At 47.5% G+C, this 22,655-nt stretch overlaps 1 protein-coding gene across 1 annotated transcript in view; it reads right to left on the reverse strand.

The window, feature by feature from the left end:
* The window catches only part of egf (epidermal growth factor), a 197,532-nt gene that overhangs the window by 107,882 nt on the left and 66,995 nt on the right, over positions 1–22,655 (reverse strand). Inside the window, exons 7-8 of the mRNA XM_068032277.1 lie at positions 9,055–9,285; positions 3,689–3,891 (exon numbers count right to left, since the gene is read on the reverse strand). Of these exons, the coding sequence (XP_067888378.1) occupies positions 3,689–3,891; positions 9,055–9,285 (434 nt within the window). The remainder of the gene's footprint in view (positions 1–3,688; positions 3,892–9,054; positions 9,286–22,655) is intronic.

Genomic DNA, 22,655 nt, shown 5'->3' on the forward strand with positions numbered 1-22,655 from the left:
TTGCTCAACATATTGTTCTAGAAAAATGCCTCAAATGCATTGCATGAACTCGTCCTCCAGGCTACTTTTGTCAATTTGGTTTGCCCAGTCTATATGAAGATTAACGCCACCCACGAATGTTACATTACCCTTGTTGCACTCTCCTCTAATTTCCTCATTAATACTCTGTCCAACATTGTAATTATTGTTAGAGAGCCTAAAAATTACTCTCACCAGTACTTTCTGTCCTTTGTTATTTCTTAGCCCACCCATACTGATTTCTGAGCTATGATCTTTTCTCACTTTTTTCACTACTGCTTCTATATTTACTAAAAGTACCCTGGAATATTTAGTTTCCAACCTTAGTCATCCTGCAACTATGTGTGGAGTTTTCAACACTTACTCCCTGCCGAAACGGTGGGACCATTAGTGGGTCAGGAGCCGACTGAAATCTCTAGTGGGCTTTGCCTGGGCTTTAACTGAGCCATGGCATTAGTATCCCACTTCCAGCTTCCCTGACTAATCAGAGAGGGTGGGCGGATCAGGCGCCTAATCTGTCAAAGGAAGGATTTCTAATTAAAGGGTCCCTGGGACGGGTCAGAAAAGCTCAACAGCACATAGATTTTTGTAGCTACAGCAACCAAAGGAATGGAAAAGATAAAAGAACCTTGATGGCCAATGGCAATGCATGCCCACCTGGTCCACTGGGAATGAGGTTTTGTTCCAGGAGGCTGCAGATGTCAGTAATGAACTGAAATGAAAACCTGAGCCTCCTGAGTGCTGCTGCTCACACATGTTGAGAGAGCTGATCCTCTGTCTGTGGACCCTATTTTGGGGGTTTTACCTTCTTGGAACTGGATCTCTGTGTCCGTCGCCTCTGCTCTGTGGAGAAGGCAGTTGGTGCTGATGCTGGTGTTGCTCTGGTGCTGTTCGTGCTACTGCTCCTCTTTTTCCTTATGAGAGGTGCAAGGTAGAGCTACATAAGCTGTTCCCATGCCTTAGTGAAAGCTGGCAGCAAGGAAGTGCAGATGTAGATAAATTAAGTGCAAGATAGGTGAAGTGACTTACAAGAAGTTAGCAATCACCTGTCAAGCACTGGAAGCACTCCCTGAGAAGAAGTACTGTGAGCAGCAGCCTCTCACCTGGCCATGGTTGGTGCTCTTCAGTTTCACTCATCAATGGCTTCCCAGCCTGTCAGTTTCACTAAAGAAACACTCTCTGCTGTGCGCTCACTTTGGTGACCTTGGCGACTTGCTGACAGCTCCGGAAATAGGTTCACTGGCTGTTAAAGCCAGAATCCTTGATTAAAACAGTACTTAATTGCCTATTTGAATATTTAAATGCCTTACCTGACAGTTGCCTGCTCACCTCCAAGTCACCCGGGTGAAACCCAGAAGTCGGCGCGAAGATCTCAGAATCCTGACCCAATGTCATTTTTAGGAGATTTAAGTCCTCACATGCACCCAAACCCACCTTCCCTTGCCTGTAAGAATTCCCCCCATGTCTCAGTAATGGCTACTAATTCAAGCCCATTTATCTCCATTAATTCAACTGTCTTGATGTAAATGTTTCATGCATTCAGGTATAACGGCCAGAATTTTTCAAATCATAGGGTGTCCCACCACTGGAACCGAAAGCAGGTCCCGAGCCAGCGAGGATAGGCAGTGGGACCCTAGGTGGGACTTTACAATTAAGAGGCTGTCGCCAGCACCGCCATCCAATTGAAGATGGCGACCCATCTCTCAGCACTGCCGGCCCATTCAGAGTGCCAGCAGTTCAGCAGCACTACCAATGGAGGTGGCCGCTGCTGAGGCAGCACGGAGAAGAATAGGGCGCTTCTATGTTGTGGTACTTTGAAAGCCAGGTAAGTTTTCTTCTTTACTGTGCTGGGGTTAAGCAAGCAGGCCCTGGTGATCGGAAGGGTGAGCCCTTCAGCGGTGACACCGGAACTGCAGGGGCGACCATTGTCACCCAAGGGGCCGTCTGTGGGCCATGGGGCACCTATAAAGGAAAGGCCCCCTTCCCCAGGAACTGGCTGGGAGGCCGTCCTGTTATATCTGGCGATCTCCCCATACGGTGGCTGCCTGTCCCTATGGTGGTAAAATGTTGGCAGAGACACGAAGAGGCCATTAATTGCATAATTAATTAGTTTGATTGGCCTCCGGTTGGTGGCTAGCCACGGTGCTGCTGTTCTCGCTTCTGGGAATATGTCGTGCTGGTGGGAAAATGTGAGGCTTCCCTCCCATGCCTTCCACCCCTATTTTACCAGCCCTCCTGCCTCCCAGCCCGTCTCCAAAGGGCTGGTAAAATCCAGCCCAGTGTGTTTCATTTTAACTCTTTACTATTTATCCCTGATGTGGCCTTTGTCGTCAATACCCTATTACCACTGTTAAACTCTCTGTCCCCTCATGGCACAATCTACTTTATTTTACCTGGATCTCTATTCTGGTGTACAGTTTTGTCTTTTCTCTTTAGACTTATAAATTTATCCTTACCTGAACCCTCCCTCCCCCTTATGAGTTTAAATCCCTATCTACCGCCCCAGTTACGTGATTACTGTTCCCAACTCAGTGTCTTTCCTAATGGTGTAGGACTCAGACTTTTAAATATTTTCTCTCACTGTATGTATCTGTTATAAAACATTGTTTTAATTACATAAGAAATGTAATTATAAGGCATACCAGCACAGCTTTGCTGAATATAAAAATAGAGAATCAGGATAACTTGATTTATGAATAGCTCTGTAATTGTTAATAACAATGTTAAATTTGACTGCAAGGCATGTTGGGTAGGCTTGGCTCCAATTGGGCTTTGGATAATGTTTAATATTGAATTGATAATTGTAGAGTCTGGAAAATGTTTTTCTGCACTTATGTAAGAATAATAGTAAGGATAAGAAGGTCAATTTGTCTAATCCTTAACACTGCAAAGCTGCAGAAATAGAGCTATCTCAGTAAAAAGGGGAACTTTAAGTATATGTCAAATGTCAAAAACAGGAACCAACTGTGAGGGTCTACATGATAAGCCATCATGAGTCTAGGAGCAACAGTGATGTAGTCTTAACCCAATCATGTTGGCTGCATTAAACCATGGCCTAATATGGCAAAACAGAGAACCACGAAGAGAGATAAAAAGAGGAGAGTTTGGGATCTTGGTGGCACACCTCGAAGAAGATTGACCATGGTCAACAGAACACAGCAAGAGAAGGAGAGAAGACTGTGCCCCAGCGGACTCAGAAGCAGGAACCATCAGTGCTGTGTTGCAGCTGTATACCCATTGCTGTTGTTAAGTATTAAGTTTGTAAATCTTAGCTAAACTTAATAAACTCTCTGACTTGATTAAAGAATGTAAGTCCATACGTAATAGGTCTATCTTGGTCAAGAATCCCAGGTGAGACAAATGGCCAGTCCTCTGTTTCACCTCTAGTTAAGTAAAATCCACCTGGAAACTTACAACAGAACGGCTTCCTCTTTCCCCGGTACTGGCATCAGTGTCCCATGAACTGAAACTCTTGCCTCCTGCACCATTCTTTCAGTCACACATTTAAACCTCCAATCTGTATGCCTCGATGCCAATTTGCAAGTGGCTCAGGTAGTAATCCAGAAATTATTACTTGTAACTGAGCTTTGCAACACAACAGAATATTCCAAACAAATGGAAGCTTCACTAAAGTCATTTCAGTAAAATTGTTGATTGAAGGTCTCTGTACCTGATAATTGTGAGCCTGACTCTGCTGCTGGCTGGCGGAATGGATGCACGACTTTGATATCAGCTGGAGGCAAAAAAGACGGTTTAGGGCTGATGGTAACTATATCCTTCCCAGTGTACTTGTTTGCTCGACGAATAGTGCCAGTTTTCCAATCTGAGTAGTACATGTGCTCAGCAAAGAGAGACATTCCAAATGGCTGGTGACTGTTCAGATAGAAGGAGACATAACAAATCATCAAGACAAATATTGTGTTTTGGTTTTCTTCTTGAATCTCACACAGTGCCAATTTCTTCTTATAAACTAGATCAAGTGACTACACCTCCTCCCTCATGAAATGTGTTTGAGTACAAAAAACACGATTCTGTGATTCCTATATTTAAAAAAGGCAAATAGAATGAGTTACCGGATATATAGACCAATGGGGCGAGCTTCAAAAATGGCACGAGATGTGCGCCGCAGAGCCACCACAATATTTAGCGCAGCGACTCATTTACCACCACCCCCGATGACATAGAGGAGGCGGGCGCTCCGTCCCGGCAATGGTGTCTAGTGCCACTGTCCAGGTGCCGGCGCCATTTTTAAAAGGCTTCAGGCCCTTCTGCATCATTTCAATATTTAAAGTGAATGGGGAGAGAAAATTAAACATAAAAATGTATCCACAGTTTCAATCCCCTCTCCCAACCCCCAAGACTATTCACTTTAATAATAGTCCTCTCCCTGCCAAAAAACTTTTCTACCGATCCTGAACTTCCCCCACCCGAGCTTTATTAACTTTGACCTTTATCCCTCCCACCATCCCCTCAACCAATAGCAAGAGTTTTTCCCGCTTCCCCCCCCCCCACCCGCTCTGAAAACTTCACTCCCCCCCAGCAGTGTTCCACCTCGGGGCCTTCCCGGCGTCGATGCCCGTGGCGGGCCTCTCCTGGAGGTTTTTCTGGGCCCCCCTGCCATGATCTCCAACGTCAGGGGGCTGGTAAAATCCAGCCCATTATCTTAATATCAGTGGTAGGAAAGATAATGGAATCTTTACTCGAATATGTAACAGAAAAACATTTGAAAACATAATAAAAAGTAGTCAGCACAGATTCCAAAGGGAAGGTCTGTGGAGAGAGGAACAGAGTTAATGGACTGAATGGGCTGAATTTTACAGCAGGCTTTGGGATCCCAAATGGGCAAAAAGTGGGTCGATAGCCTGCACTTGCCGGCAGCGGACCAGCTCAGTGCTTTTGCTGCAGGCGACCTCCTTATTGGCTGCATGCGGGAGCGTTGTCCAATGAAGGATGACGGGCAGGTTTGAGATGCTACTGCCCAGAGAGCCAGCAGCTCTGAAGCTTCAGCAGCGCCACTGGGAGACCTGGGCATTGCTGAGACAGGCCAGAGACATCGGAGTGTCTCCAGGTAAGTAAATTAAAAATAAAAAATTCGGACAGCTGAGGGTCAGAAGGGAAAGCCCTCTCGGGGATCACTGGGACTGCAGGGGCTGCCTTCCCTGCCGTGGCCCCCTCTTTGGGGTCCTCCCCACACGGCTCCATGAAATGTCTCTTAACAGGGGGTTTAATGATGCAAATCAGCTGCCCGCCTCCTTGGAGCAGGCAGCTTGTCCACCTCGCAGCCTGCTGCTGCGAAACTTCCCTGGCAGCTCCCCACTATTTTACCGCCTAACCCCTGTTCAACTCCCAACCTGCCACTGGGGGCCTGATAACATTCTGCCCAACGTTTCTGATCAATGACCTTGTATCAGAACGTACCTGAAATGTTAATTCAGTTTCTCTCTCCACATTTCCTTTTTTTGGTTCAGATTTTCAACACGCGCAGTATTTTGCTTTTGTTTCCTAAAGGGAAGGTCATGCTTGACCAAGCTTATTGAATTTTTTGAAGAAGTAACAGAAATGGTTGGCAAGAGTAATGTAGTAGACATGATGGGCTGGATTTTGTAGTGGGCTTCGAAACCTCACCGTTGGGACCAGATGGGGGTCCAAGACCAGACTTGCAGCAGCGAGACTGTCTCAGAGATCTTCTGAGAGGCAGCCTCCTAACTGGCCACTTCTGTATTTGCCACCCCATGATGGATGGCGGGCAGGCTTCTGATGCTGCAGGCCCAATCAGAGGGCCCACAGCTCTGGAGCCTCAGCAGCCCCACTGAGAGAGGTGGGCACTGCTGAGGCAGATCAGAGATCATGAGGGGTCCTCAGCTGGGAGGTGTCCTCGCTGGCCTGCACAGCAGTGAAGTAATAAACAAAATCTAGGCCGGCAGGACCATTGGGATGGAGGGAAAAACCCTCCAGTGGATTGGGATTGGCCGGCACCGACGGCAGGGAAGCCATCGCCATTGAGCCGGCAGCCTCTGCACATGGCAAGGCTACTAAATCACTCCTAATTATGGCCTTAACCAGAGTAATTGGCTGCCTGCTTGTGTGGAGCGGCCACTTGATCCAATTTCTAGCCTGTCCCTGGACGAGAATGCATTGGGGAGCCATTCTGACTCAACACGCCCCATTTTCCTGGCTCCCCCGCCTTCATGGAGTCAGGAAAATTCAGTCTAATATATCTGGATTTTCAAAAGGTCTTTGATAAGGTACTACTTAGTAGATTCATGACTAAGGTCAGAACGTGTGGAGTCACAATACAAGTAGCAGAATGGGTAGCAAGCTGACTACAAAACATAAAACAGACAGTAGGGGTTAAAGACAGTTACTCAGATTGGGAAATGGTGAAAAGTGGTTTGGGAGAAGGATCGGTGCTAGAACAGCTGTTGTTCACCATTTACATAAATGATTTGGACTTGGGAATCAGAAGTGCGATTTCAAAATTTGCAGACAACATTAATTTGGGGGTGTACTTAATACAGAGGAGGACTGCAACAAAATACAGGAAGATATTAATAAACTTACAGAATGGGCTTGTAACTGGAAAATGAATTTCAATATAGACAAGTGTGAGGTGGTATGTTTTGAAAGGAAGAGGAGGCCACGTACTCCTGGGAAAATAACTGTCTAAGTGGAGTAGAAGAGCAAAGAGATCTGGGGGTACAGATACACAGATCATTAAAAGTAGCAATGCATCAAAAAAGCAAACAAAGCACTGGGGTTCATTTCTAAAATGATAGAATTGAAACGCAGAGAATTTGTATTGTTTATTTTGAGCAAATCATTGTCAAATTAGGGCAGTTTTGTGGTGTGAGCGCATGTCTCACAGTAACTGAACTGAGACTAATCATCTCATTTCTTCTTTCCCTTGGAACCAATAGATAAAAGAGACATTCATCCCATCCATCTAGTCTGGCTTTAAATTCTGGTCCCATACATGGAAGGTTAATGCTTAGATTCAAACTAAAATCCCAGACAAAAAGCCAGCAGATATTCCCTTATCCCTGCTACACATTCTTACAGTTTGCACACTAATGCAGCGAGTCATACAAAAATAATACTCTGATTTTCTTTCCTCTTTACAATGACTACAATAACTTAAATTTATATATTTTATTGAAGTGAAGGTGCACAGAAGTTTAGGGATGGAATTCCAGGGCTCAGGGCCTAGATGACTTAAGGCATGACCACCAATAGACAGATGAAAGGAGTGGGGGTTGCATAAGAGGCTAGGGTTGGTGGAACATATAGTTCTTGGTAGATTTTAGGTCTGGAGGGAGTTATAGAAATAGGGAGAGGTGAGACCATGAGGGATTTGAACATGAAGATGAGAATTTTTAATTTGAGGCAATGGTGGACCAGGAGCCAATGTTCAGGCACAGGGATGATGGATGAGCAGCACTTGGTGTGGGTTAGGATACAAACAGCAGAGCTTTGGATGAGATCATTTTATGGAGGGTGGAATATAGGAGGCTGGTCAGGAGAGAGCATATTTTCCATTCACTTTCTTCACAGCTGTGGCACACTTGGTAGTACTCTTGCCTCTCAGTTAGAAGATTGTGGGTTCAAGTCACACTCCAGGACTTGAGCACAAAGTCTAGGTTGACACTTCAGTGCATTACTGAGGGAGTGCTGCACTAATAGAGGTGTTGCCTTCAGGATGCAACATTAAAGCAAGGCCCCATCTTCCCTTTCAGGTGGCTGTAAGACATCTTATGGCATTATTGAAGAAAAACAGGGGACATCTCCCTGGCGTCCTGGCCAATATTTATCCCTCAACAAACATTACTAAAGCAAATTATCTGGTTATGATTATGCTGCTGTTTGTGGGACCTTGCTGTGTGCAAATTGGCTACCATGGTTTCTATAACATCCAAAGAATGACACATCTAGCAATCCAGCCTACCCTCGGTACTGCATTGGAGTGTGAATTTTTGGAGTAGAATTTGAACACACTGTCACATGAGTCAAATGTGAGAGTATTGCCAACTGAGCCAAACTGATACTTATGTGCTTATGATGTGATGGATTTTACTTTTAATTGTAGGGTAGTGAGGAACTGTCATAGCAGCTGCATCTTGGAGAATACTTTTTGCTGGAATATTTTGTGCAGAATTTCTTTCCTGATAAAATGTGATTGGGAGAATTGGAATTTAAGAGAAAGGCTTACATGAAATGATTGATCAATATTGAAAATAACCAATTGAAAAGGAGGAAAACCAAGACTTAACAAATAATGAAGAAAAAAATTTGACAAGTATACATGATGGTTATAGTGTAGATGATAGATGTAATGCATACAACAGACACAAGAGGTTGTTTTATAGTGAGTATATGGATTCAAAGCCAAGAGTTCAGGAATTTGAATGATACATGCACAGTCATAATGATCCATCTAAAAATGAAAAAGATAGCTAAAAAAGTTATAACTAACTGTAATTGTCACAATTTTTGAATTTAGGTAAAACTTTAACTCTAATATCAGTCTCTCCACACTTCTTGTTTGTTAAAACCAAAAAAACAGATACCACTACAGCAGTCTTTCCTCGGAATTTGCTACAAATTACATCACTTCAGTGTATGGAAATAGATTACTGCAGAATCAATGCACAGGAAAGAATTCAAATCTATATAGCCTAAAAGATATTGTGTGATATTACTGAATAATTAATGCATTGGTTTCTAATTCTAATGGAGGCATTAACCCATTTAAAATATTTAGGTTCATGTCTCCACTGAAACATAAGGCAATATATTTTTACATCAATGGTCACATTTAAAAAAAACTAATATCAGGATACTATGTTGAATGAAGTACACAGAATTAATGTGCATTTGATTATTGCTCCTGTTTAATACAGGTAGACCAAATTAAACATTGTGTTGAAATGGAATATAGATATTTGACAATTCATCAGATATATAACAAAGCAAATAAAAGAGCAATCGAGGGAAGTTGGGGTACAAAAATAAACTTGACTTTTTTGTCATGACACTTACTGCATTGATTGATTCATGATATGGGCTGAATCGCCATTGTAATCACATGACCCGAAGCTGCTCGAGATATTCTCAGCATCACATTGAACCCAGAAGAGTCGCTTATCAATAAGATCCAAAGTTAAAGTCTTCACTTTTTTCATGGTCTTTAGAATGGTGACAGCTCCAGTGGCTTTTAGAGTTGCACGATGAATGCTTGGGACAGAGCCTTCTGAAGCCCAAAACATATACCTTGGAATAAGATTATGCAGCTTGGATTAATTATCACAGTAATGTTATAAAGCTTTCTCTAGGACTTGATGGCGCGCAGGGCTGGCTGTAGGATAGTGTGTAACATAATAGATTCACAACTTGGCATTGGTAAAGACCATCATGGGTTACTTAGCATATGGAGCTACAGTAAATATATAGGGAGAATGGGATAGATTTTGATTGTAAAGTAGTGTAAAAATAGACGATTGTGAACTGGCAATTCATTTTACATTATTGCGCAAAGTCAAAATCTACCCAATATGTGTGGACCAGCAAGGGGTAAAGAGGGACGAATGGAATTCTGCTGAATAAAGACCAGGCTGTTTGCCAAGAATAAATATAAAAACAGAGCTAAGAGTGACTAGCATAGGTGCAACAAATGTGGTACTGGTTAAAGCTAGTTTATAGGTAAGGAGTGTGCTTAACTTAGAAGGAACATATATACATAACTTGAGTAGTGGAAGAGCTAAAGTACTGTCCTGTGCAGTCACGTTCAGGTCTGTTGGAAAAGTACAGAGATAAGCTCAAGTAGAACAATGCAAGGAAAACAAAATGCAGCAAACTTGAGAACTGGAATTATATGGTAGAGAGAAGGACTGGGACTCCATATAACTGCGAACATTTTTGTGCCAAAACCAGACATATGATCGGCTACAGAACTGATTTAGGTCAGCTTTAGACAAAGGGTTGGCACATATTGCAAGGGATGCATTGTAACCTGTAACTAAACTACGTGTGTTATAGTCAAGGTATTAATGTAGAATGCCAAAGTATCTTTGCTAGGTGAGGAGAGAGTGACTGCCCTTGACATCAAGCCAGCATTTGACCGAGTATGGCATCAAGGAGCCCTAGCAAAACTAAGGTCAATGGGAATCGGGGGAAAACCGTCTGCTGGCTGGAGTCATACCTAGTGCAAAGGAAGATGGTTGTAATTGTTCTAGGTCAATCATCTGAGCTCCAGGACATCACTGCAGGAGTTCCTCAGGGTAGTGTCCTAGGCCCAACCATCTTCAGCTGCTTCATCAATGGCCATCCTTCAATCATAAGGTCAGAAGTGGGGATGTTCGCTGATGATTGCACAATGTTCAGCACCATTCGCAACTCCTCAGATACTGAAACAGTCCATGTCCACATGCAGCAAGACCTGGACAATATCCAGGCTTGGGCTGATGTGGCAAGCAACATTTGCGCCACACAAGTGCCAGGCAATGACCATCTCCAACAAGAGAGAATCTAACCATCTCCCCTTGACATTCAATGGCATTGCCATCGCTGAATCCCCCACTATCAACATCCTCGGGGCTACCATTGACCAGAAACTGAACTGGAGTAGCCATATAGATACCATGGCTACAAGAGCAGGTCAGAGGCGAGGAATCTTGCGGCGCGTAACTCACTTCCTGACTCCCCAAAGCCTGTCCACCATCTACAAGGCACAAGCCAGGAGTGTGATGGAATACTCTCCACTTGCCTGCATGGGTGCAGCTCCAACAACACTCAAGAAGCTCGACGCCATCCAGGACAAAGCAGCCCGCTTGATTGGCACCCCATCTACAAACATTCACTCCCTCCACCACCGACACACAGTGGCAGCAGTGTGTACCATCTACAAGATGCACTGCCGCAATGCACGAAGACTCCTTAAACAGCATCTTCCAAACCCGCGACCTCTACCAACTAGAAGAACAAGGGCAGCAGATGCGTGGGAACACCACCACCTGCAAGTTCTCCTCCAAGTCACACACCATCCTGACTTGGAACTATATCGCCGTTCCTTCACTGTCACTGGGTCAAAATCCTGAAACTCCCTTCCTAACAGCGCTGTGGGTGTACCTACCTCACATGGACTGCAGCGGTTCAAGAAGGCAGCTCACCACCACCTTCTGAAGGGTACTTAGGGATGGGCAACAAATGCTGGCCTTGCCAGCGACACCCACATCTCAGGAATCAATAAAAAAAGATTCACTCCCAGCATGTGAATTTTAATGTGACGGCGGAGCAATCAGCGGCAGCAGCAGAAGAGGGTGCCGTAGCTGCACGAGTGAAATATGGCCGGCAGACCATGATCACACGGCTGCTGGCTAATTAAGGATGGGGAGGTGTGGGGCCCCTGTAATCAAGGGCCTGAGGTGGGGAAGGGGACGCCGATGGCGCTGTCATCTCACGCAATGGCAGGTGCTGGCACCAGATTTAAAGCACTACCAGCCCTACATTCACTCGGGCCTGGATGGACAAAAAGCCTTCCTCAGTGCCCTCTTTTCCCCCTGGACCTTGACTGCTGGCCGTGCTGCACGCTAGATAAGGTGTTGATCGTGACTCTACACTGGCCACGGCTGAAGGAAGACCCCCGGTGCCCCCATGGTTTAGCGATGCCTCTTTCAGGTTCTCCTCCAGGCTGCAAGGATAAGGTATGAGGTTCTCCTTCCCAGGGACGAGAGGAGGAGACCTGCCCGCCTGATCAAGCGAGCCTGCACAGAGATTGAGGAGGAGGTAGCAGCCTTGTGGTCACTCCCTGGACATGGATCCAGTGCAAGAAGCAGGTCAATGACTTCATCCAGGCTGCTAAGGTGAGAGCTTCAAACACTTTGGACCCTTTGGGCATTGTATGTGGTTCAGCAAGAGGGAGCGTTTGGTGGAAAGGGAGTGACTACCCTGTTATGTTCACTGGGGAATGGTAGCTGGACATGCTGCCTGAGGCTTGGCTGCATCTTGGTGAGGGGTGCACATCAGTCATTGTATAACCCATACAGTCCCCTGAGAGGACACGCATGCAGAAAACATAAGTGTTCCCCCATCATGGCGCGCTGGACTATCACCATCAGGGGTCTGGGACTTATCCCCGCTTGGAGACTAATTTTGTCTATCATTGTGTCTGCAGGACAAGACAGCCCAGAATAAGAAGGAACGTGCCAAGATCAGCAATGGAGTGCCTTATCTCCATGTCCTCACCCCGATGGAGGAGGAAGCCTTGGAACTGGCAGGGCAGCAAGGCGGTTGCTCCATAGCTGATGCCGAGGCAGAGGCGCCTACCCAAAAGAGTGAGTGAGCATCTCCTGGGGCACAAGGTGCATCTGTTACAAATGAGTCATGCAGCTCATCTGTTCACCACTGCATCAATGGAGCTGCACAGTAAGGGTGATTAGTGTGTCACAATGGGCAGACTCTAACCATTCAATGTCTCTGTTCTCTCATGCAGGTCAAGATGAATAACAGGAGTGAAGAGCTGGAATGACTGATGGTCAAACGGCCACCTCTGAGGAGGAGGAGGGAGCCTCAGGGGGTGCACTGTCACATCATTGCCCCGCACCCTCCATCAGCGCAGATACTCTCATGTCAGTGGGTATTTGGTTGTGTTTAGATTCGGGCACACAACCTAATCAGCACTTCACAAACATGCCCGAGCAGCTGACAGAGGCTGTGACAGCCGAGGCCACTGGCAGTCAGAGGACTGTGGGAGGCCAGGCCCATGCTGAGGCCTAGGCTGATGACACACCTCTGGTGGCGGCGGCAACATGGAAAATGCTGCAGCTTCACCAAAAGGTGAGACAACATCTGGCAGAGATGACAGAGGCAATGCATACACCAGCATGGTTGATGGCGGAGTCCATTCAGGTCTTGGGTGTTGCATTGTCTCTGACGATTGCATATCTGGCTTCCTCCATTGAGAGATCGGCGACTCTCATGGTGACCCAGATCCAACAGACCAAATCGACCCCAAGGATCGAAGCCCAGTCGCTTACCTTCCGGGAGCGGAGCAGAGAGGAACGGAGCAAAGAGGAGCTCTTCCAACGTGCCGGAGTTTTGAAACAAAAAAGCAAACAGTGATGCCAGAGGAAAGCTGCAAGGTGATTGGCTGGTGAGTAGCAGCTGTTAGAACATCTTAAAAAAATAAGGGGAAAGTTTATTTCTTGTTGGAAAAAAATCCTCTGGTGATAAGGTGAGTACTACGAAAGTGTTTTATTTTTAAGGACTTTAGATTGAAGTGGGTAGAACAAGGCCCCGAGTATAATTAGTATTTTTTAATTAAGGGAGTAACTATTTAACCTAAGGGGAAGTCATAGCAGGAGAGCTCAGCCCTGTGATATGCTCCTCCTGCGCTATGTGGGAAATCAGGGACGCTTCCAATGTCCCTGGTGACCATGTGTGCAGGAAGTGTATCCATCTGCAGCTACTGGTTACCCGCATTACGGAGCTGCAGCTGCAGCTGGATTCACTGTGGAGCATCCGCGATGCTGAGGACGTCGTGGATAGCACGTTTAGTGAGTTGGTCACACCGCAGGTAATGGCTGCACGGGCAGAAAAGAATTGGGTGACCACCAGACGGAGTAGTTGGCGCAGGCAGGTAGTGCAAGAGTCCCCTGTGGCCATCCCCCTCCCAAACCGAAATACCGCTTTGGATACTGTTGGGGGAGGATGACCTCCCAGGGGAAAGCAGCAACAGCCAAGTTCGTGGCACCACGGAGGGCTCTGCTGCACAGCAGGGGAGGAAAAGGGTCGGAAGAGCTATAGTGATAGGGGATTCTATCGTAAGAGGTACAGATAGGCGTTTTTCTGGCCACAAATGAGACTCCAGGATGGTATGTTGCCTCCCTGGTGCTAGGATCAAGGATGTCTCAGAGCGGCTGCAGGACATTCTGAAAGGGGAGGGTGAGCAGCCAAAGGTCGTGATCCATATTGGTACTAATGACATAGGCAGGAAGAGAGATGAGGTCCTGCAAAGTGAATATAGAGAGTTAGGCAGAAGGTTAAAAGCAGGACCTCTAGGGTTGTAATTTCAGGATTACTCCCTGTGCCACGTGCTAGTGAGGGTAGGAATAGGAGGATTAGGCAAATGAATGTGTGGCTGAAGAGCTGGAGTAGGCGGGAGGGCTTCAGCTACTTGGATCATTGGGATCTCTTCTGGTGCAGAGCTGACCTGTACAAGAAGGACGGGTTGCATCTAAACTGGAGGGGGACCAAGATCCTTGCGGGGATGTTTGCTAGTACTACTCGGGAGGGTTTAAAGTAGTCTTGCAGGGGGGTGGGACCCAAAGTAGTAGTCTCTCCGATAAGATAGTTGAGGCAAATGTAGAGGTTAAAGCAAGCAAGTCCAGTAGGCAGGCCGAGCAGGGGCAGGACAGGGAGCGTGGAAGGTCTGGTAGGCCAAACTGCATTTACTTTAATGCAAGAAGCCTTACAGGTAAGGCAGATGAGCATGGATCGGTACATGGGATTATGATATTATAGCTATTAGGGAAACGTGGTTGAGGGATGGGCAGGACTGGCAGCTCAATGTTCCAGGTTACCGATCCTTCTGGCGTAACAGAGGTGGAGGTAAGAGAGGAGGGGGAGTTGCACTAATGATTAGGGAGGACATCACGGCAGTACTTAGAGAGGATATCTCGGGGGGAATGTCCAGCGAGGCCATATGGGTAGAACCTAGAAATAAGAAAGGGGTGATCACTTTGATGAGATTATACTATAGGCCCCCCAATAGTCAGAGGGAAGTGGAGGAGCAAATATGTAGGGAAATCACAGATAGGTGTCGGAATGATAGGGTTGTAATAGTAGGTGATTTTAACTTCCCTAATATTGACTGGGACTGCCTTAGTGCGAAGGGATCAGATGGGGAAGAAATTGTGAAGTGTGTCCAGGATAGTTCTCTGAAGCAGTATGTGGATGACCCTACTAGAGAAGGGACTACACTCGACCTCCTCATAGGCAATGAGGATGGGCAGGTGGTTGATGTGTCAGTGGGCGAGCACTTTGGGACCAGTGACCATAACTCTATTAGCTTCAAGATAGTTATGGAAAAGGATAAGACTGGTCCTCAGGTTGAAGTCCTCAATTGGGGGAAGGCTAATTTCGATGGCATCAGACAGGAACTCTCAAAGGTTGAATGGGAGAGGCTGTTTACAGGTAAAGGAACGTCTGGCAAGTGGGAGGCTTTTAAAAGTGAGATAGGAAGAGTTCAGGGCCGGCATGTTCCTGCTAGATGGAAGGGCAAGGCTGGCAAGTTTAGGGAGCCTTGGTTGACGAGGGATAGTGAGGGTCTGGTCAGGACAAAGAAGGAGGCATATGTCAGGTATAGGCAGCTGGGATCGAGTGAGTCCCTCGAGGAGTATAGGGGATGTAGGACTACACTTAAGAACGAAATTAGGAGGGCGAAATGGGGCCATGAGATTTCCCTGGCAGATAAGATAAGGGAGAATCCTAAAAGATTCTATCAGTATATTAAGAGTAAAAGGGTAGCTAGGGAGAGAGCAGGTCCCCTTAAGGATCAGTGTGGCAATCTATGTGTGGAGCCACGGGAAATGGGCGAGGTCTTAAATGAATATTTCTTGTCTGTATTTACCGTGGAGAAGGTCATGGAAGCTAGTGAGTTCAAGGGAGGGAACACCGATATCCTGGAGCATATCAACATTGCAAAGGAGGAGGTGTTGGAGGTTTTGAAGCACATTAAGGTGGATAAATCCCCAGGGCCTGACCAGGTGTATCCTAAAATGCTATGGGAAGCAAGGGAGGAGATTTCTGGGGCCCTGGCAGAGACTTTTGTATCATCGTTAGCCACGGGTGAGGTACCGGAAGACTGGAGGATAGCTAATGTTGTGCCTTTATTTAAGAAGGGCAGCTGGGATAAGCCAGGGAACTACAGGCTGGTGAGCCTTACATCAGTGGTGGGAAAGTTATTGGAAGGGAATCTGAAAGACAGGATCTATATGCAGCTGGAAAGGCATGGTCTGATTCGGGATAGTCAGCATGACTTTGTGCGTGGGAAATCATGTCTCAGAATTTGATTGAGTTTTTCGAAGAGGTGACCAAGAGGATTGACGAGGGCAGGGCGGTGGACGTTGTCTCCATGGACTTTAGCAAGGCATTTGACAAGGTCCTGCATGAGAGGTTGGTCCAGAAGGTTTGAACACATGGGATCCAGGGTGAGCTAGCAAATTGGATACAAAATTGGCTTGGTGATAGGAGGCAGAGGGTGGTAGTGGAGGGTTGTTTTTCAGATTGGAGGCTGGTGGCCAGTGGTGTGCCGCAGGGATCGGTGCTGGGCCCTCTGTTGTTTGTCATATATATAAATGACTTGGATGTGAATGTAAGGGGCATGATTGGTAAGTTTGCAGATGACACCAAAATTGGTGGTATAGTGGACAGTGAAGAAGGTTGTCTAAGGTTACAACAGGATATAGATCAACTGGGAAAGTGGGCAAGGGAGTGGCAAATGGAATTTAATGCAGACAAGTGTGAAGTGATGCATTTTGGGAAGTTAAACCAGGGCAGGACATATCCAGTGAATGGCAGGGCCCTGGGGAGTGTTGTTGAGCAGAGAGACCTTGGGGTGCAAGTCCATAGTTCCCTGAAAGTGGCAACACAGGTAGACAGGGTGGTGAAGAAGGCATATGGCATGCTTGCCTTCATCGGCCAAGACATTGAGTACAAGAGTTGGGACGTCATGTTACAGTTGTACATAACGTTGGTTAGGCCGCATTTGGAGTACTGTGTGCAGTTCTGGTTGCCGCACTACAGGAAAGATGTGATTAAGCTAGAGAGGGTGCAGAAAAGATTCACAAGCATGTTGCCTGGTTTGGATGGCTTGAGTTATAAAGAGAGATTGGATAGGCTGGGTCTGTTTTCCCTGGAGCGAAGGAGGCTGAGAGGGGACATGATAGAGGTATATAAAATTATGAGAGGGATAGATAGCCAGAGTCTGTTTCCCATGGTAGGGGTGACTGAAACTAGAGGGCATAGATTTAAGGTGACAGGGAGGAAGTTGAAAGGGGATCAAAGGGGTTAATTTTTCACACAAAGAATAATGGGTATCTGGAATGAGCTGCCTGAGGAGGTGGTGGAGGCAGGAACAGTAGCGACATTTAAGAGGCATCTGGACAGGTACTTGAATGAGCAAGGCGTAGAGGGATATAGAATTAATGCAGGCAGGTGCGATTAGTATAGATAGGCATTATGGTCGGCATGGACGTGGTGGGCTGAAGAGCCTGTTTCTCTGCTGTATGATTCTATGACTCTAATCAATGACTGCCAGAGATGCGCGCAGACATGCACACCATCGCATTGTACATGAGCACCATGTAGTGGTGGCAAGGCAAGAGGGGGATGAGGCACATGGAGTTTCCACCAGGTCCACGTCCCTCTCAGCTGAGCCTGGAGGTACAACTATGCCTTATAAGGGGGAGGAGAGGCTGTCTGTTGCATCTGGGGCTCCTCTCAGGGTGCTCCTGGTATGGGCAGCAGCTACAAAGCCCCACAGTCCCTCTGCCAGTGACCCCAGTGCCTCCATCATACCCATGACAGAGGTCACCCCTGCACCTTTTCAGGAGGACCTCAATGTGCTGGGGCTCTTCACACCTCAGGCAGCCAAAGGATGGCCGCCAAGGTCATCCCAAGCCAGAGAGAAACAAGGTCAGCAGCCTGCCTCTACCTCAGCTGACAGCATGGGGGAGCACCATGTAGGAGTACCTGGAAAAGATTTAAAAAGAGAACACAGTTGTACTTCGGGGATCATGGGTGAAGGTGCAGTTGAGATGGATAGTGGAGCATTTGGTGTGACGCAGAATAAACAAATGATGTTCACTCATTATGTCACCTTTCTATTGTTAATGCCTTTTGGGGATTCATTTAAACCCTTCCTCCCAGGGGTCTAGTAGTGAGGAATCAAGCCCTGATTGCTCAAAGCTTCGGCCTTTCCACTGTGCAATGTGCACCTGGGCATTGCAATGCGGAATGAAGGAGGCGACAACAGGGCTGTTTAAAGGTAAGACTTTATTGTTGCAGTTCCACAAGGTGGTCAGGCTCAAAGGAAACGTGAATGTCTAAGGGCATCTCGTGCTCCCCTTGCACGTATCTCATGGTGCCTTTCCTGCTGTCCCTGGGGCCCTTCATCGGTCACTGCTTGGGCAACATCTTCCTCCACATCCTCAGCATCAGAGGAGATACTCGCTCCACAATGTCCTCACTGATCAATGCCTCTCCCCCTCTGCAGCAACACGTTGTGCAGTGCACAGCAGACCACCTCGATGCAGCAATACACCACAGACTGGGAGATTCCACACATATCTTGAGTGGATCCCTGGTATGATCAGATGGCGTGTAAGTTCAGTGCCACGGTGACCTTTGGTGCCACTGTCATTGGGTGCCACCAAGACCCATGGGGTTCAGCTCATGCTACATCATGGCACAGGGATCAGTGACAGCCTCCCTGGAGAAGTGCAGTCTCAAAAACACTGCCTCTCGGACATCTACAGGTAGTTGAGTCTCGGTTGGTAAATCCTCTCCAGAGGGTAGCTTCTGTGCGCAGGAGGCAACTGGAATGCTCTTCTGCATCCTCTTCCAGCCTCCTGTGCCTTCCTTTAGGGAAGGAAATCTGCTGTCCTTACCTGGTCTGGCCTACAATGTGACTCCAGACCCACAGCAATGTGGTTAGCTCTTAAATGCCATCTGAAATGGCCTAGCAAGCCACTCAGTTGTACCTAACCGCTACGAAGTCTATACAAAGGAATGAAACTGGACGGACCACCCAGCATCGACCTAGGCACCAAAAACGACAACGGCAAACCCAGCCCTGTTGACCCTGCAAAGTCCTCCTTACTAACATCTGGGGGCTTGTGCCAAAGTTGGGAGAGCTGTCCCACAGACTAGTCAAACAACAGCCTGACATAGTCATACTCACGGTATCATACCTTATAGACAATGTCCCAGACACTGCCATCACCATCCCCGGGTATGTCCTGTCCCAACGGCAGGACAGATCCAGCAGAGGTGGTGGCACCGTGGTATACAGTAGGGAGGGAGTTTCCCTGAGAGTCCTCAACATCGACTCCGGACCCCATGAAGTCTCATGGCATCAGGTCAAACATGGGCAAGGTAACCTCCTACTGATTACCACCTACCGCCCTCCCTCAGCTGATGACTCAGTACTCCACCATGTTGAACACCACTTAGAGGAAGCACTGAGGGTGGCAAGGGCATAGAATTTACTCTGGGTGGGGGACTTCAAAGTCCATCACCAAGAGTGGCTCGGTAGCACCACTACTGACTGAGCTGGCCGAGTCCTAAAGGACATAGCTGCTAGACTGGGTCTGCGGCAGGTGGTGAGGGAACCAACACGAGGGAAAAACATACTTGACCTCGTCCTCACCAATCTGCCTGCCGCAGATGCTTCTGTCCATGACTGTATTGATGGAGTGACCATCGCACAGTCCTTGTGGAGACGAACTCCCGCCTTCACAATGAGGATACCGTCCATCGTATTGTGTGGCACTATCACTGTGCTAAATGGGATAGATTTCGAACAGATCTAGCAATGCAAAACTGGGCATCCATGAGGCGCTGTGGGCCATCAGCAGCAGCAGAATTGTACTCAACCATAACCTGTAACCTCATGGCCCGGCATATCCCCCACTCTACCATTACCATCAAGCCAGGAGACCAACCCTGGTTCAATGAAGAGTGCAGGAGGGCATGCCAGGAGCAGCACCAGGCAGACCTCAAAATGAGGTGTCAACCTGGTGAAGCTACGACACAGGACTATCTGCGTGCCAAACTGTGTAAACAGCATGCGATAGACAGAGCTAAGCGATCCCATAACCAACGGATCAGATCTAAGCTCTGCAGTCCTGCCACATCCAGCCGTGAATGGTGGTGGACAATTAAACAACTAACTGGAGAAGGTGGCTCCACAAGTATCCCCATTCTCAATGATGCGGGAGCCCAGCACATTAGTGCGAAAGATAAGGCAGAAGCATTTGCAACAATCTTCAGCTAGAAGTGCCAAGTTGATGATCTATCTCGGCCTCCTCCTGAAGTCCCCAGCATCACAGATGCCAGACATCAATCAATTCGATTCACTCCACGTGATATCAAGAAATGACTGAAGGTACTGGATACTGCAAAGGCTATGGGCCCTGACAATATTCCGGCTGTATTACTGAAGACCTGTGCTCCAGAACCTGCGCGCCCCAAGCCAAGCTGTTCCAGTACAGCTACAACACTGGCATCTACCCGCCAATGTGGAATTTTGCCCAGGTATGTCCTGTACACAAAAAGCAGGAGAAGTCCAACCCGACCAATTACCGCCCCATCAGCCTACTCTCAATCATCAGTAAAGTGATGGAAGGTGTCATCAACAGTGCCATCAAGCAGCACTTGCTTAGCAATAACCTGCTCAGTGATGCTCAGTTTGGGTTCCGCCAGGGCCACTCAGCTCCTGACCTCATTACAGCCTTGGTTCAAACATGGACAAAAGAGCTGAACTCAAGAGGTGAGGTGAGAGTGACTGCCCTTGACATCAAGGCACCATTTGACCGAGTATGGCATCAAGGAGCCCGAGCAAAGCTGAGGTCAATGGGAATCAGGGGGAAAAACCCTCCGCTGGCTGGAGTCATACCTAGTGCAAAGGAAGATGGTTGTGGTTGTTGGAGGTCAATCATCTGAACTCCAGGACATCACTGCAGGAGTTCCTCAGTGTATGTCCTAGGCCCAACCATCTTCAGCTGCTTCATCAATGACCTTCCTTCAATCATAAGGTCAGAAGTGGGGATGTTCGCTGATGATTGCACAATGTTCAGCACCATTCGTGACACCTCAGATACTGAAGCAGTCCATGTAGAAATGCAAAAGACCTGGACAATATCCAGGCTTGGGCTGATAAGTGGCAAGTAACATTCGCGCCACACAAGTGCTTGGCAATGACCATCTCCAACAAGAGAGAATCTAACCATCTCCCCTTGACATTCAACAGCATTACCATCGCTGAATCTCCCACTGTCAACATCCTAAGGGCCACCATTGACCAGAAACTGAACTGGAATAGCCATATAAATACCGTGGCTACAAGAGCAGGTCAGAGGCTAGGATTCCTGTGGTGAGTAACTCACCTCCTGACTCCCCAAAGCCTGTCCACCATCTACAAGGCACAAGTCAAGCGTGTGATGGAATACTCTCCACTTGCCTGGATGGGTGCAGCTCAAACAACACTCAAGAAGCTCGACACCATCCAGGACAAAGCAGCCTGCTTGATTGGCACCCCATCTACAAACATTCACTCCCTCCACCACCGACGCACAGTGGCAGCAGTGTGTACCATCTGCAAGATGCACTGCAGCAATGCAGCAAGGCTCCTTAGACAGCACCTTCCAAACCCGTGACCTCTACCAACTAGAAGGACAAGGGCAGCAAATGCATGGGAACACCACCACCTGCAAGTTCCCCTCCAAGTCACACACCATCCTGACTTGGAACAATATCACCGTTCCTTCACTGTCGCTGGGTCAAAATCCTGGAACTCCCTTCCTAACAGCAAGGTGGTGTACCTACCCTAAATGGACTGCAGCGGTTCAAGAAGGCAGCTCACCACCACCTTCTCAAGGGCAATTAGGGATGGGCAATAAATGCTGGCCTGGCCAGCGATGCCCACATCCCTGAATGAATAAAAAAAAATGCTGTCCCTCCTGTGTGTCTGCAGACTGCAGTGGTGCCCCTGCTGTTGCCTGCTCCTCCCTCCCTCACTGCTGTTCCCCCTCTTCAACAGACGCCTCGAAGCCAGGGTGAATGAGGCCAATGAGGGGTTGCCTCTCCCTGAGTGCGAGGCCTTGAAGACAAATGGTCCTCCCCACTCCCCTCACTTGAGACCTCCGATGAGGCAGCACTGCCCCGATAGCACCCTGGTCTGGCTCACCTTTGGTTCTGGCACCTTGGCCCCACTCCTAACAGTGTTTCCCAATGACCCCCTCCTCCACCGTCACTGCCAAACGATGTTGCCTGCCCCGATGTCTGCCCAGTGAAGCCAACACTTAGCTCCCATCTCCTTGTCCCCTCCTTTCACCAGCGGAAGCCCTGAAACCCCATGGTTTCCATGTGCCATCGGATAAATGCAAAATGGAGAATAAAATTACTATGTATTGGCCTCTTAAGTACCTTAATTGCCTTCCCGCATTGTGGATGTGCAGAGTCTGTCCTCCATGTTGGTCTTCGACAGCAAAATCTTGTCCGATGTCTTCTGTCCTTTTTTATGCACCCCCCCTTCCCCACTCCCTGCCTCCACCCCCATCTCAAATGGTCCCTTAAAATTCAGCCATTTGTGTCAGGAGTGCTGAAGACCAAAACTTACTCCACTCTCCTTTCACCAGTGGTGGAGCTTGAATCCAATCTAGAGTGATACATTGAAAGATTTTGCTCTACTAACTGCAAAGGTCTGAAATGGATATGTTTGAGCAGCCTCAAGACTGCGAGGGGGCATGGGCCCATATCAAAGCTTGAGATAACAAAAATATAGTATAGTCCTAAAGCGGTCTTGTGTGGAAAGTGGGATAATTCACACTAATGGTTGATTTTCCATGATCAGATATTGGGGG

The sequence above is a fragment of the Heterodontus francisci genome, chromosome 1 (genome assembly GCF_036365525.1).
Source record: "Heterodontus francisci isolate sHetFra1 chromosome 1, sHetFra1.hap1, whole genome shotgun sequence".
Lineage (NCBI taxonomy): Eukaryota > Metazoa > Chordata > Chondrichthyes > Heterodontiformes > Heterodontidae > Heterodontus > Heterodontus francisci.